Source organism: Otolemur garnettii, unplaced genomic scaffold (assembly GCF_000181295.1).
Source record: "Otolemur garnettii isolate 467f Iridium unplaced genomic scaffold, OtoGar3 scaffold00056, whole genome shotgun sequence".
Taxonomy (NCBI): domain Eukaryota; kingdom Metazoa; phylum Chordata; class Mammalia; order Primates; family Galagidae; genus Otolemur; species Otolemur garnettii.
Window position 1 is genome coordinate 8,955,358 of NW_003852451.1, and position 15,923 is coordinate 8,971,280.

The 15,923-nt window shown below is 50.9% G+C and overlaps 1 protein-coding gene across 1 annotated transcript in view; it reads right to left on the reverse strand.

The window, feature by feature from the left end:
* The window catches only part of SYNJ2 (synaptojanin 2), an 88,418-nt gene that overhangs the window by 61,153 nt on the left and 11,342 nt on the right, over positions 1-15,923 (reverse strand). Inside the window, exon 2 of the mRNA XM_012806738.2 lies at positions 3,082-3,168. Within this exon, the coding sequence (XP_012662192.1) occupies positions 3,082-3,168 (87 nt within the window). The remainder of the gene's footprint in view (positions 1-3,081; positions 3,169-15,923) is intronic.

Genomic DNA, 15,923 nt, shown 5'->3' on the forward strand with positions numbered 1-15,923 from the left:
CAACTACAACCAAAAAATAGCTGGGCGTTGTGGTGGGTGCCTGCAGTCCCAGCTACTTGGGAGGCCAAGGCAAGAGAATCACTTAAGCCCAGGAGTTGGAGGTTGCTGTGAGCTGCGATGCCACAGCACTCTACCCAGGGTGACAGCTTGAGGCTCTGGCTCAAAATAAATAAGTAAATAAATAAAATAAATTCCTGAAATCACTGGGATGAGTTCTCTTCTTGGGCGTTCTCACCTCCTATGCTGTGTGCTGGGAACCCCACGGGCAGCCAGACTCCCTGGCTAATCATGGGGGCACCAACCCCTTCCTGCTGGCTTTTTAGGGAGAAACGGAAGACTCTGGGCTCTCCACAAAAACCTAGGAACCTGGGAGAAAGCTGTTACGAACGTTTTGTGCATGTTTCTTATTTTTTAACACAAAAGGCTATTTTCATTGAAGTGCATTAAAATTTGTCCCAAATTAAGAGCCTGAGGAGAAGCACCTTGTTTTGTACGAAGACCCTCAACTTAAAAAGTCAAGGGGGGGGGGCGGTACCTATGGCTCAAAGAGTAGGGCACTGTCCCCATATGCCAGAGGTGGCAGGTTCATACCCAGCCCCGGCCAAAAAATAAATAAAATAAAATAAAAAGTCAAGAGGGGGGCAGCACCTGTGGCTCAAAGGGGAGGGCACTGGCCCCATGTGCTGGAAGTGATGAGTTCAAACCTAGCCCCAGCCAAAAACTGCAAAAAAAAAAAAAAAAAAAAAAAAAGTCAAGAGGGAGGCCGGCTCCTGGCATGGGTGGTCATCTTGGTAGCAACTAAGAGCTGGAGTTATACTCTGTGAAGTTATACTGTGCTGCCCAGCAGGCTGACAGGTGAAAAACTAAACAGATCATAGTTCAGGGGACTTATGGGAGAAAACAAAATCAAGTTAAAGCCAAATGACCTTCAATGTAACCCAAGGGATCTGAAAAACGTGATCTAAAGGCCCAATCCTTCCATTCTTCAGATGCCCTATAGCACTTTCTAGAATGTGCTGACAATAGGCCAAATAATAGGCCAAAAGTCAAATTTAGCTGCACCTCACTCAGGGAGGCTTCCAGCAGGCCCTGGAGGTGACTCTGGTAGAAGGGGCCAAGGTTAGAGGACATCAGAATGGGGGTAGGAGCCTAACGGCCCCTACCAGCTCACCAAAGGGGACATGGGTTGAAGGGAGGGATGAAGGACTTCCTAGGGCTGTGCCAGGAGTTAGTCACCTCTCTCCACACTCCCTGCCCTTGGACCAGGAACCCTGAAGATAAACTGGCTTACTCTGACAAGATGTCTTTGGGGGCTGTCACTCATCTGGGCTAGGACCAATTCCCCACAGCTGATCTTAGATCACAGCCCAGGGAAAAACATTGTTCCCTGGGATGGGGGAAGGTTCTGCTCTCCCCAACCCCCTTATTAGCCCAGCTATCTGCCCCTTTCAAAAAGGGAGAGCAGCCTGGGGGCTGCAGGTGGTCCCTGGTGCTACTAGGCATGAACTTGAGACCCAGGTTGAGAACCGCATGACCTTGGGTCAGTTAACTAATTTTACTGAATCCCAGTCCACAGTGTCAGGGGCAAAATGAGTCATTCTTCATTGTAGCAAAACCAGCTGCAGACTCTAAATGTAAGGATGCCAAGGACCCCCAAATGGGTCTCAGAGTAGGTGAGTTCAGCCCTTCAGCTTCACCAGCATATGTGAAGCAGAGTGTTAACAGCACCCACCTGACAGGTGGCCCCCCAGGTAACAGATGAGACACATGAAGTGGTGCCCTGCACAAAGTGATTATCACACAAGTGCAGGCCACTGTCCTCACCACCATCACACCAGGGGCAAGGGCCATGGGGATTTTGTGTAGCCTCAGAAAGACCATGCCAAGGGAGAAGCCCTGCAGAAACCCGAGGCAGGATTCACATGGAAAATGCACCGTTTGGAGGCAGCTAGGTCCGGGTCTGAGTTCTTGCTAAGCCTCTTACCTTAGGCAAGTTGCTTCGACCCTCTGAGCTTTTTTCCTTGACTGTAAATAGGGACAAGACATATTTTCACATTAGCTTATTTATAGGATAAAAAAAGTTAACGTCTATGTAGCCCTTGGCACACAACAGAAATTTCAGACGTGCATTTTGTCATGTGGGTGCTATGAAATTTTCCTAAACACTACTTGGAAATGATCGGTGTAATGACCACTATTTAGGAGAAAGTATCCTGTGACAGAAAGGACCCAGACAAGTCGCGGCAAGCACCACAGTGCTTTCTTGGGGCTTTAACAACCCTCAGTCTCTGAAAGGGCTGCTGGGAGCAGGGAAGGGACGAGCAAGCTCGGGAAAAGCCCGAAAAGGGACAACGCATAGCGGTTCCGTTTTGACAGGCACCACCAAGAATCGAGGACAAAGCCTGTGTTCTGATCCTGGCCCCAGAAGTCACTGAGGTCTCCATATTCAGGTGGCTGATGGCACATGGGAACAGGGGACCAAGGCAGAAGGAAAGAAACAGTGGTGACTGCAGAACCCCAGGCCCTTGGGGCTCCCAATGTGCAGGACAGCAGGGGACACAGAGAGGCTATGCCCTCTTTTGTCCTGAGTCCTTTTCCCTGACACCCCCCCAGGGAATGTCTGACAGTCAGAACATTGGTGGCTTTTCTCTCCTGCCAATAACTCCCAGCCCACCACTCTGCCCTCCAGATACATCAGAGAGTCCACAGACTCAGAGCCTCTGGCATCTGCTCTGGTCCCCGTCCCTATCTGCCCACCTGAATACACCTTCTACAAACAGCCCTGGCCAGAAGCCCCACCCCAGACTCTGAAAACACTAGCAACAAGGAAGGTGAATTTACCTGGCACAGGCTAGAAGGCACACCTACCCCCATCAACACAGACAGGTGACAACCAGGGTACACCTCCCCAGGCCCTCCTATCCCCCCACAGGGAGGAACAGGTTCCGGGGTATAAAGAAACATCCTAAAAGAAGAGAGCATGGAAACAGGACGGCGAGCCCCGCAGCCCCCCCTCCCCCCCGACAGACCATGGTGGCAGCAGGTCCGACAGCTGCTCTCCGGGGCTCGGCGGCTACTCACCAGATTTTAACCTGAGCTCCCCCAGGCAGCCGTAAGCGTCTGTGAGCTTGCCATACTGTCCTTTAATGACTTCCTTTTCTTCCGGAGCTGAGGGGGAAACACACCACAGAAGACATCAGCGACAGGCTCCGGCTCCTGCTCATTCACACCCGCTTTGCCAATCTGGCTCCCCACCCACTCGAAGAAGAAAACACAAAGGCAGAGGCTCGGCCCACAACACCAAGTGTGGAGGTTCTGGGATTCGCGAATCACAGAGCTGCGGGGATTCAGCCCTTCCCACGAACAGCTTGCTCTCTGGAAGTGCCAACAGCTTCCTGGGGGCTGGGGGTGTGGGGTCAGTGCCAGAGTGGCTGAGGCACTGGGATTCTGGCCTCTGTTTGAGAGCAGACACCTTGGGCTTGGCTGGCCCTTTATCACCCTCTTCAGGCTCAGAAACAGGACAGAGCCATTGTTAGCTGTTTGTGAGGATTTTCCTTTCTAAGCGTCACCCCCTGGAAGCTTTATCCTAGAGGTGCCTGCCACGCCCAAGGCACCTGCTACCACCTGAGACAGACAGAAACAGAGACCTGAGTGCAGCGAACCCCGAGGCAAGTGCCCAGCTTTGCCCACTGAGTTTCTTGCAGTGACTGTTAATGCCCAAGCCTGGTGCAAAACCAAAAATGATAGAGAGAAGGACCTTCAGATGGAGGGAGTCCTCCCCTCTATAATGACACTACAAGTCCCTCTGGCCAGGACAGGGGCAGGCCTTTGGATTCCTACTCACAATAATGATGCAAATGCACAGAACAAATTATAATACGGATGAACCTTGAAAACGTACACTACACAAAAACAGTCAGTCACAAAAGAGCTCATAAATATCCCATTGATGTGAACTGTCCAGAACAGGCAAATTTATTTTATTTTATTTTTTTTTTTGAGACAGAGCCTCAAGCTGTGCCCCTGGGCAGAGTGCCGTGGCATTACAGCTCACAGCAACCTCCAACTCCTGGGCTCAAGCGAGTCTCCTGCCTCCGCCTCCCAAGTAGCTGGGACCACAGGCACCCGCCACAACGCCCGGCTATTTTTTGGTTGCAGCCATCATCGTTGTTTGGCGGGTCCGGGCTGGGGATTCGAACCCGACACCTTAGGTGTACGTGGCTGGCGCCTTAGCCGGTTGAGCTATAGGCGCCGAGCCGGCAAATTTATTGAGACAGAAAGCATATCAGTGGCTCCCAGGGGCTGAGAGTGGAGCAGGGGAATGTGGACTATTGCTAACAAGTACAGGGTCTCTTTTCGGGGGGACAAAAATGCTCTAACTCAAACTGTGGTGATGATTACATGACCCTGAGTGTATACTACAGAACACGGACATGCTAATCTGTAAGTGTATCGAATGTGAATTATGCTCAATAAAGCTATAAAGCTATAAAAATCAACATAATAGGATTACAAAGGATACTAATCTTACTGAAATCCAGTTATCCAGATTTTTAAAAAATATTACAATATAGCAATATATGTGCCTTACTATTAGTGTCTTAAATAACAAGATCTAGTGGGGTCTACCAACCACATTAATTTCAAACTAGTGACAAGAATGAACACTATTGGCCAGGTATGGTGGCTCATGCCTGTAATCCTAGCACTCTGGGGGACCAAGGCGGGTGGACAGCTTGAACTCAGGGTTTCGAGACCAGCCTGAGCAGAAAGTGAGAGCCTGTCTCTACTAAAAATAGAACAACTGAAGAAAGAGGATCACTTGAGCCCAAGAGTTGGAGATTGCTGTGAGCTATGATGCCACAGTCCTCTACCCAGGGCAACAGCTTGAGACTCATCTCAAAAAAACAAAAAGAATAAACACTATTTTGAGATATCTGCAACAACTCTAATGTGGTGTGAAAACATCTGTCATTTCAACTGGTGACAGCATCTGAGCTATGCCCAACACACTTTGGTGACAAAGTCAGATGTAGCATGCACTGGTTTGTGTTGGCTGCCTTCCTAATTGAAAAAAGTGCTAAATTTCAATTAGGATTTATAAAAACAAAGATGGACTTCCCCCCTACCCCCATCCAAGAGACCCAACCCTCAAATTCCAAGTGCAGAGCCCTCAAGGAGCTGAGGCCCCCAAGACCAGAACCCAGGGGCCGGAAGGAGCCCCGGCACGGGGCTGTGAAGGGAAGGAAAGGAGCAGCCGCTGCCTTCTCTGCCTCCTTCTCTCAAGCAAAAGAAAGGAATTTCCAGTCTACTCGACTCCCTAAGTGCCCCTTGACTTATAATGGGGTTATGTCCCGATAAACCCCTTGTAAGTAAAAAATATCCTAAGTCTGAAGTTCACTTACATGAAACCTGCTGAACATCCTAGCTTAGCCTCGCCTACCTTAAACATGCTCAGAGCACTTACATTAGCCCACACGTGGGCAAAATCATCTAACACGAAGCCTAATCAACAATAGAGTATTGAATGTTTCATGTAATTTATTAAATACTCTACTGAAAGTGAAAAACAGAATGGCTGTGTAGACACTCAAAGTTCCTGCCACACGTGTATCACTTTTGCACCACCGTAAAGCCAGAAAGCTCTGTGTTGCACCACAGTGAGTCCAGGACCATCTGTACATAGTGAGAGAATAACATTGAATTCACAGCCAGTGGCGCTGTGACTCAAGCCTGAATAGAGTTCATCCAACATGGTATTTTCTCTGTAAGGGACATCAGCGCCTTCCTGTGCTGACAAGGGCTGCCCAGCACTATAGCTCCATGCTTGGGGGCCATTTTAAACAGCAAAACCACCAACAAAAAAGCACAAATATGTGAAAAACATGGCACTAAATCGTGAAAATGAGAACTGTCACCGTGTGCGCAACAACACAGGGTGCAGCTTTGCCCTGTCCGGGTCAGGTGGCAGCAGGTGCACCAGGAGGCTCAGATCCTCACCACTCCGTCCAGGTCTATGAGTACTGATCTTGAGGTACACACAAATTTGGAGAGCAGGTGAATTTATAAGCATAGAGCACACAAAGAAGGAGGAGATTATCCCGCAATGCAAATTTTATGTGCATTTTTCTGGGGTTAGGATCCATAGTTTTCAAAAGAATCTCAAAGAGGTTTAGTGGCCCCCAAAAGGTAAAGAACCAGTTTAATGAATTTTCCCCCTAATACTCACTTAAGTTTCATCGACTAGGGGTTTGAGGGGTAGGAAGAAAGCAGGGTAAGCTCACCAATGGTGTCCCCTGGCCCTAAGGACTAAGCTGACTTTGTGGGAGGATTAGAGGTGCATTAGGGAGAGGGGGGGCTACAATAAAAAAGCATTTACTAAATTAGGGTCTCAAGTCCCCTTAGAAAAAGACTGTGAAGTTGGGCAGCACCTGTGGCTCAGTGAAGTAGGGCAGCGACCCCATATACCGAGGGTGGCAGGTTCAAACCTGGCTCTGGCCAAACTGCAACAACCAAAAATAGGCAGGTGCCTGTAGTCCCAGCTGCTTGGGAGGCTGAGGCAAGAGAATTGCCTAAGCCCAGGAGCTGGAGGTTGCTGTGATCTGTGTTGACATGGCCCTCTACAGAGGGCAAGAAAGTGAGACTCTGTCTCTAAAAAAAAAGAAAGAAAGAAAGAAAAGGACTGGGAAGCTACAGTCCTAAAAGTTAGGGCAGCTGAGGGGGCAGAACGACATTCTAGTCTCCTAATGCTGTTCTGTGGTCAGAATTGTTTTGCTTTGAGTCAGAGTCTCACTCTGGTCGCCCTGTGTAGAGTGCTATAGTGTCATGTGGCATCATAGCTCACAAAACCCTCAAACTTTTGAGCTCAAGCAATCCTCTTGCCTCAGCCTCCCAAGTAGGAAGGAGTACAGGTGCCCGCCACAACACCCAGCTATTTTTAGAGACAGGGTATTACTTTTGCTCAGGCTGGTCTCTAACTCCTGAGATCCAGGGATCCACCTGGCTCAGCCTCCCAGAGTGCTGGGATTATAGGCGTGAGCCTCTGCACACTGCCCTGTGGTCAAAATTCTGCACTGGCTTTCCCAGGGCGAGATGAAAGTGTCCCAGCATCCCCCTGAAGGCGTAGGAGGTAAGGGCGGTCTTGGCCTCCCCAGCCCAGGCCCTCCTTTCTCTTGAGATGGATCAGCTGCAGCACTACCCATTTCAGTCTCTCTCCCTGCCCTGCCTCCGTCCTCCGCTGTCAAGGACCCCTGTTTAGCACACTGGGCTGCCCCTCTCAAGGCTCTTAACTGAACCACATCTGCAAAATCCCTTTGCCATGCAAGGCCCCAGATTCACAGGTTCTAACAAGTAAGTCATAGACCTTTTGGGGGCTCATGGATGGGTCCAGCCCACACGTCTCCTCCCTCTGTTCACACACTGATGGAGGGTAAGGAGGGCAAGGCACCATCCCTCTCCGTCCCCTGCAAGCCAGGGGGCCTCAAGAAACCCATTGTCAAGGCCTCCAACTAGGTGGAGTGCCTTCAGCATCCTGCTCTAGGGCCTGTGAAATCCCAACCCCCCAGGAAAAGAAGTTCCCTGCCCCAGAAAGGGAAGCAGCAGTCTGGGTGCCACACTTCAGGAGGTGAGCTGACAGATGCATCAAAATAATTCTGACACCAAAAACATTTATTCCAGCTCTGGCAGCTTTATCATGGCTTCCAATAGAATCCTTCCCCCTTGGTATAATATTATCCACCCTCACTTTGTTAACCAAGCAACAAAGAGGCCTTTGTGCATTCTCTTGACTATGCAAATAACTCTGACCAAAGAAAACTAAGGCACAGGAAATTGCTAAACAAAGTGATGTGGTCAAATCTGCACTTCAGGGTGGGAACGTGACCAGGGGAGAGGATGTGGAAACAAAACTGACCCCCCGCCCTGTGGGATTACATATAACAAGTGTGGACTTCCTTTCCCTGTCACTGGAAAACTAAACACTCACAAGTTAAAACACACTTTTTCATCCTCATATTTTAAAAAAATTATCTGACAGGGCCCTCTGTCCCACTCCAGTCCTGCAAATGATAGAGTGCCTAATAAAAACAACTTTGTCCAGGACGTCTACGACGCAGTAACTCAGAACAGACCCCGACCTGTGCACCCATGTGACCCGTGGGGATATGACCATAAGTGAGAAGAGACTGTCTTTCCACCACAAACACTAACCAGTAACAAACTGGAGGCTTTAAAGGGAAAATGCATTTTCTCCCCCATCCCGAGGCCAGAATCTGCAAATGCCGTGTCTGTAGGGCTGCAGCTCCCTCTGGAACCTGGAGGGAGGACCCCTCCTTGCCTCTTCCAGCTCTAGTGTCTTTGGGGTGCTCCCTGGCTCGTGGCTTCATTACCCCAGGCTCTGTTTCTGTCATCACAGACTCTCCCTAGTGTCTGTCTTCATGTGACCATCTGCTCAGAGAAACAGCAGTCACTCTGGGCTAGAGGCCATCTACTCCACTATGACCCTACCTCCAAATAAGGTCCCATCCTACAGTACCAGGGGCTAGGACTTCAACCTGTCTTTTTGGTGGACACAATGTCATCCGGCCAGCCAGTCCATTCCCAGACTGACTTCCCTGGAGACTATCTCCAAGTTGCTTCTCTCTTCCTAATGCCTTCACCTCCACCCCTCCTGCAACCCCTCTGACACATAAGGGGGCCCAGCCCACCCCTAGGATGCAGGGTACCCTTGCAGCCCACTGTCCACCCACCACACTTCCAGAGGCCTGCTCCAGCATCACCCGATACCCTGTGTGCCCCAAATAACTGCATTTTCTCACTTAGGTTTGAAGGAAGGAAAAATCCTTCCTGCCAACAGACATCACGAAACAGATTTCCACAAGCACTAGGCAGGTAATGAATGCATGAAGTCACTGGAAGGGGATGGGGTGACCAGAGAACCCCCCATACACACAGGTGGCAGATAGTTGTAGCTAGCCCAGTGCCCAGTGCTACAGAGTTTAAGGGAAACAGTACATTCCTGATGTTCCAGTGTGGACACCAATCTCAATTTATTATATCCCACATGGGCTGGATGTACAGCTCCACAGCATGGACCTGGCCATCTGCAGCTCTGACCTTCCCTTCTTTACTGTCTCTAAACAGACAGAACCTTCTGGTCTCCCACACTTCATGCTGCGTTTCCGGCAGGTTTCTCCATTGAGAATGTGTTAGCCAGCCTGTCAGGGAAAGTTCCCACATCCACTTGCTCAGCCCTGCCCCCCACTGCCCTGCCCCTAGGATCCAATCACTTGTCCATCTGTACAAGTGCCCACCATGGCTGGCACCCTTCCAGGCACGGAGACACAACAGTGAACCAAATAGACGGAAATCATCTGCTCCAGAGCAGCACTGAGGCCGGCATTTGACAGCAGCGAAGAAGGGACACAGGTAGCAGGTGGCCAAGTAACAGCAGGGCAGACCCAGTGTGTAGAAGGCTGGGGCAGTGGTATCAGCAGGCACTGTCAGGAGGGGCAGGCACTGGTCAAGCCTCCTGCCAGAGCAGACAGACAAGGTCAATAAGTACAATGCAGACAGTGACACAAGCAAAAGGGAAAAAGTGAGCAGGGATGGGGTATGAGTTACTGGGGGGGACAGGGGTCATAGTGAAATTTGAGGTAGTGTAGTGTGAAAAGCCCTCACTGCAAGGGAACATCTGAGTTCAGACTGGAAGGAAGAAGAGAGAGAGATGAGAGCAGGGGCCAAGGGGCTACCATAGACCCAGAAGAGCATGTGCAAAGATCCTGAGGCAGAAGCAGCAAGGAGGTCAGTGTTCATGGAGGGAGCACACGGTATAGAGCCTCAGAGAGCCTTTCACTGAGTGAGATGGGGGCCGCTGCAGGGCCTGGAGCATCATTCTGGCTGTTCTGAAGAAAAGAGCCTCTAGAAGGACAAGGAAACACGTTAGGTGTACTCAGTGACCCAGGCAGGAGGGGATGTTGGCCTAGGCCAGCATGAACTCAGATGTTCCCTTGCAGTGAGGGCTTTTCACACTGCACTACCTCAAATTTCACTATGACCCCTGTCCCCCACCTCCCCCCCAGTAACTCATACCCCATCCCTGCTCACTTTTCCCCTTTTGCTTGTGTCACTGTCTGCATTGTACATATTGACCTTGTCTGTCTGCTTTGGCAGGGAGCTTGAGCAGTGCTCGCCCCTCCTGACAGTGCCTGGTGGTACCACTGCCCCAGCCTTCTACACACTGGGTCTGCCCTGCCATTACTCGGCCATCTGTTACCTGTGTCCCTTCTTTGCTGCTGTCAAATGCTGGCCTCATTTGACAGCAGCAGCCCCTATGTGGTGGTGGGGGACGGGGAAGAACTGAGAAGCAGTCAAATCCGGGAGACACACACACCCCACTTTTTATTATGGAAATTTCCAAAGAAAGTAGAGTGGCATAATAAACCCTGCATACCATCAGCTAATCTGCTACCAGCCCATGCCCAGTCCTGTCCTACACCTTACAACAATAGGAATCAAAATGCGGTCATAGGCCAGGCACAGGAGCCTGAAATCCCAGCACTTTGTGAGACTGAGGTGGGTGGATCACTTGAGGCCAGGAGTTCGACACTAGCCTGGGCAATACAATGAGACACCATCGCTTAAAAAAAAAAAGAAGGCTCAGCGCCTGTGGCTCAAGCGGCTAAGGCACCAGCCACATACACCTAAGGTGGCAGGTTCGAATCCCCAGCCCGGGCCCGCCAAACAACAATGATGGCTGCAACTAAAAAATAGCCGGGTATTGTGGCGGGCGCCTGTAGTCCCAGCTACTTGGGAGGCTGAGGCAGGAGACTCGCTTGAGCCACAGGAGTTGGAGGTTGCTGTGAGCTGTGATGCCCTGGCACTTTACCCAGGGAGATAGCTTGAGGTTCTGTCTCAAAAAAAAAAAAAGAAATTAGCCAAGTATGGTGGCTCACACCTGTAATTCTAGCACTTTGGGAGGCCAAGGAGGATCACTTGAGGATAGGAGTTCAAGACCAGCCTGCCCAAGAACAAGACCCCATCACCACTAAAAATAGAAAAATTAGCCAGGTACACTGGTATGCAGCTGTAGTCCCAGCCACTTGGGCAGGGGGATCACTTGAGCCTAGGAATCTGAGGTTGCAGTGAGCTTGGATGATGCCATGGCCCTGTAGGCAGGGTGACAGCATGAGAGGAGAAAAGAAAGGGAAGGAAGAAGAAATACATATTACTGGGCCCCACCCCAGACCTAGTGCTTCAGAAACTCTGCCTGAGACACAGAAATGGGGGTTTTAACAAGCCCTTCCAGTGACTCCAATGCATGCCAATGTTTGAGAATCATTGTCCTAAATTATTCTCAGTTAATCCCAGATATATTATTCCATCTATCAATGTTTCAGTAAGAATCTTTAAAAGGGCTCTTTTTAAAAACATAATCCCAACAACATTATCTTGTCTGAAAAACTTAACCAGCCAGGCTCAGTGGCTCACGCCTGTAATCCGAGCACTCTGGAAGGCTGAGGCAGGTGGATTGCTTGAGCTCAGGAATTCAAGACCAGCCTGAGCAAGAGCAAGACCCCATCTCAAAAATGACCAGGCATTGTGGCGGGCGCCTGTAGTCCCAGCTACTTGGCAGACTGAGGCAAGTAAATTGCTTGAGTCCAAGAGTTAGAGGTTGCTGTGAGCTGTGACGCCACAGTACTCTACTGAGAAAGACAAAGTGAGACTGTGTCTCAAAAAATAAATAAATAATGAAAAAATTAACCACAGTTCCTGAACACCACTAAATATCTAGGCATATTTTGAAGGAAAACCCACAGACGGGATGTGAGCTCTGAGAGGAAGACAGCGAAAGCGGGAAAGATGACGTCACGTTTGTCACCCGAGTGAAGGCTGTGGGATGCACACAAAGGTGGGCCAGCCTCAGACACAGCTGTGGGGTGTGTCCTCGGTGGCAGAAGGGAAGGGAGAGCCCATGGAGGGGGGTGGTGACAGCTGTGCAAGGGGCTGGCAGAAATTCCTCTCCTGATAGCTTCAGGTCAGGAGCTGCAGGAGCGCCAGCAAAGGGAGGCACAGCACTGCCATCTGGGGAGGTGGGAGCCTGGGTGGGGCACAGAGATGCCCCTGAAGGGCCCAGCTGGACTCAGGTGGGAGCTGGCTTCTCCAGAAACTTCCAACTACACAGGGCAGCTTAGGCACAGAGAGTGGGATGTACCTGGGACCCAGGTTTTGCCAAGCGGGTCTGACCCAGCCAGAGGGGGCGGCAGGGGAGGGTGAGCAGCAGGCAGGCTGAGCGTGGGTGGGCAGAGGAGAGGCCACAGGCCAGGGCAAGGGGCTGTGGAAAGGCCACTGCTCACAGGGCCACCATCCCAGTGGGGTCCAAGATCTCTGGGGATGAGTGACAACAAAAAGATAGAAGATGAGGAGGAGGACATTTGAAACGGATGCGGGTGGGCCCAGGGCGTGGCTGTGGAGTGAGTGGCTGCGGAAGGGACCGAGAATAAGAGGCTTAGGAGAGAAAGAGGAACAATCACCAAGGGCCCCAATCACCGCAACAGGAGGGGCAAGTGATGGAGGGTCAATAGAGGTGTCTCCTTTTTAGCAAAGAACTTGATCACAGGTTGACTCTCTAGTCCCGTTTCCCTGGTAACTTCGGAAAAATTATCTGTTACTCAACAACACAGCTGATGATAGAAATAGTTCTGTTTGGTCAATGGCCTCTGGATTGAGAGGAGGTACAGGGGACCCACCAAGAGTGGACAGGCCACACAGAGCCTGGAGGAGGCCCCAGGAGAACCTGCTCCCGGCCCAGGGGTTAGATATGTGTGGAAGAAAAACTGCCACCCCCTGGGAGGCTCCAGGTGAAATGGCAGAGCAACTTGGCCCACAGATTCCAGGTCTTGAGACAGCTCTGTGGTCAGACCACCCTGAGGCAGGACCCAGAGGCGCAGCCCTTCCCACCAGCTATAGCGGTATCCAGTCTGCGCCAGAGCCACTCCAGGCAGGCTGTGTTCCCAGTCGGCGGTCAGCCAGTCCGGCTCAGTAACCAAGCAGAACACACGTTCTTCTTTTGTTAATGATATTTTCCACAGTCACATGCTGTCAGGAAAGGCCAGTGAGACCCTGCCCACAGGTTGGAGAAGTAAGTAGGTCAGTTTAACAATGCAGACGGCCGGGACTGAGGAACCACTGTGGCTCCGTTCTTGGGCAGGATATTAAAGCATCTTCTTGCATTTCAGTATCCCAAGAGGATAGACTCGCCCAGATCAAGGCCAAGTCTCCTTCATGTGCTAATGCTGTGCTCAGTTCAGACTGGCTGGTGCTGGCCAGTAAGGAGCCTCAGTGGCTCTTCAGAAAGACAACGGCTTTCCTAGGGCCAAGTGAGGCTGCGGGCCAGTTGCTAAGCAAAGGGGGGATCAAAACATCTGCCTGAAACAGAAGCTGAGAGCCAAGGCAAAGCTAACCCCCTCAGGGACTCTGCTGTCCTCCCCCACCTCTCCCTTGCCAGAAAGGCCAGGCCACATGAAAGAGCCGCGGGGAGAGGGGCTCAGCTGATGCCGGGCCTCCCCCCAATGCCACACTGACACTGCACCAGGCCAGAGAAAGTACAGGAAAGTTCAATCTCCTGAAGCCAGAGCCAGAAACCTAGAGGGGTGAGTGGCCCCCCAGCTCTCCCCACTCCCTCCCTGCACTGGCTGAGGTGACCAGGCCACAGGAGGAGGCACAGAACCACAGAAGTCTTTTCCTTAAGGAAGAGGAAAGCACTTCACTCCTTAAAAAAACAAACAAAACTCACTGACACAGGGCTGGACATGCCTAGGCACAGCTGGAGAGGAAGCCAGTGCCACTGGCAGCTCCCATGCTTCAGGTCAGGCCAGCACGGTGAGGCTGGGGCTGTCTGTCCACCGGATAGGGTGGCTGGGCCCTCCCACTGGACAGGGAAAGTGTAAAAACACCCATTTCTGTGAGCCACAGGTGCCCATGACCATGAGCACTTGCAGGCCCCCTCAGAAGCCACATGGTGTGAGCTACAGGTGCCCATGACCATGAGCACCCACAGGCCTCCTCAGAAGCCACATGGTGTGAGCCACATGTACCCACTTATGCTATAGCAACACAGGGAGGGAGCCCGGGGAAGCCAGACTCTTTTTTATGCTCCAATTCCCTCACCCCACAAAGACTCCAGATGCCTACTGTATGCCAAGCACTGTTCTAGGCACCGCAGAAAAGTCGGCAGTGAGGAAGAAATAGGATGACAAGAAAAACAGAGCGTCACAGAGGCCAAGCGACTTTAGAAGCAAGTGCAATCACGTGAGGAGTCTCAGCAGGGGGAAGCCATGGGGGCCCCGAGGAAAGTTTTAGGAGAGCGGGAAGGATGTTGCCTGGCTGGAGCCAGGTCAAGGGAGCTTGGGCACGGGAGTTGCAGATGATCCTTTCCACGGGGGAACTGAGAGATGAGGTGGGGGCTGGGGGCAGACTCGCTGCAGCCTCGGTCTCTGATGCCCCAAAAGGCCCACAGGTCTAGGAAAGACGAAGGAACAAACAGCCAAATAAAACCTGGACCATGTTAATTATGCCTGATTATTCACACCTGCCCCACCCATCACATTCTGGGCATGCACTGTTTGGAACTGTTTTAGCCTCTTTCTCCATATGTCCCTATTGAATTAGAAGTACCTGCCGGTCTAACAGCAGGGAGAAATATCATGCTATTTTCACAAAAGGGCAGAAGAAACCCTCAAGTGACCCCAGTGACCATCATTTCATGGATTTGGCAACTACTTCCTCCAACTCACCAGCCAAAGTCTTTCTGTGCCTCAGATTAGCTCCTGCCTTGAAAACAGAAAAGCCTCTTGGCTGAGAGAGATCAGGTCCCCAGAATCCTAACTGCTCCATCACAGGGATTCCCAAACCGCACCCCAAGGCACACGGGGGTGTCACAAGATGTTGCCAGGTGTTCTATGAACCAAAGGTCAAAGGCTTTTGAGAAACATCATGCCACAGAATTATATCAACTGCAGGGCCTCAAAACCTTTTATGGGCTACCAGGAACTGCACAGCTCCAAAGGGGATTGGTCTCCCAGTCACCTGTGCATGAGACCGTCTGTCTGGGGTCCCACCCTGGTAAGGTCCCTTTACAGAATGAAAGCCACCTGCCCCGATGCCAGCCCTGGACCCTGTGGTGGCCTTGCCCTGTCCTCCCTCACCCTGCCTTCACAGACAAGCTGCCTGCCCTAACCTCTCCATGCTGCCGGCCCCTCCCAACCACCTCTGCTCCTCTCTGCCTGCCACAGGCTGCTTGCTCAGGCCTCTAGTCCAAGCCTGGGAAAGCCGTATCTCAAGGTCCCCAGTGGAACCTATGAGGCTTGGCGGTTAAGTTCACTTATGTTGGCAACACTGTACACACACTAAGGTTTCATAACCTTGGTATGTCAGTGTCTCACAGCTGTGCTCCTGTCAGTGACACGTGGCAGTGTCCTGTTGACCAGCGTTCATTACTGTTGTTGTTTTTGTATGCCATCATGAGAATGTTGGAGCTTAAATTAGAGCAACAAACAAACATTCATTAAGTTTAATTTGTCGACAGTGGCAGTAAAATCAGGGACGTGTCAGTCCAAGTTTATAGGGATAACGCCATGAAGAAAATGCTAGTGTGTAAGTCACTATGAAAGTTTTGAGACAGATTGTGTTACAGTCCGTTATTTCACTTCCAAGAAACACAGTCAACAGCGTCCTTTCAATTTGCTCATGCAAATTTCAACTTGCTCAGATATCAGTGTTGCTGGGAGGGTTTTGTTTGTTTTTGTCCCCATGGATTTTACATTTCTTGATTTTTGTGTATCTCAAAACTTTCATAAGGTCCACATACAAATGGGGTCTTAACAGATTAAGCATTTTTTCCTTTTTCTGAGGGGAGAGAAAGCATC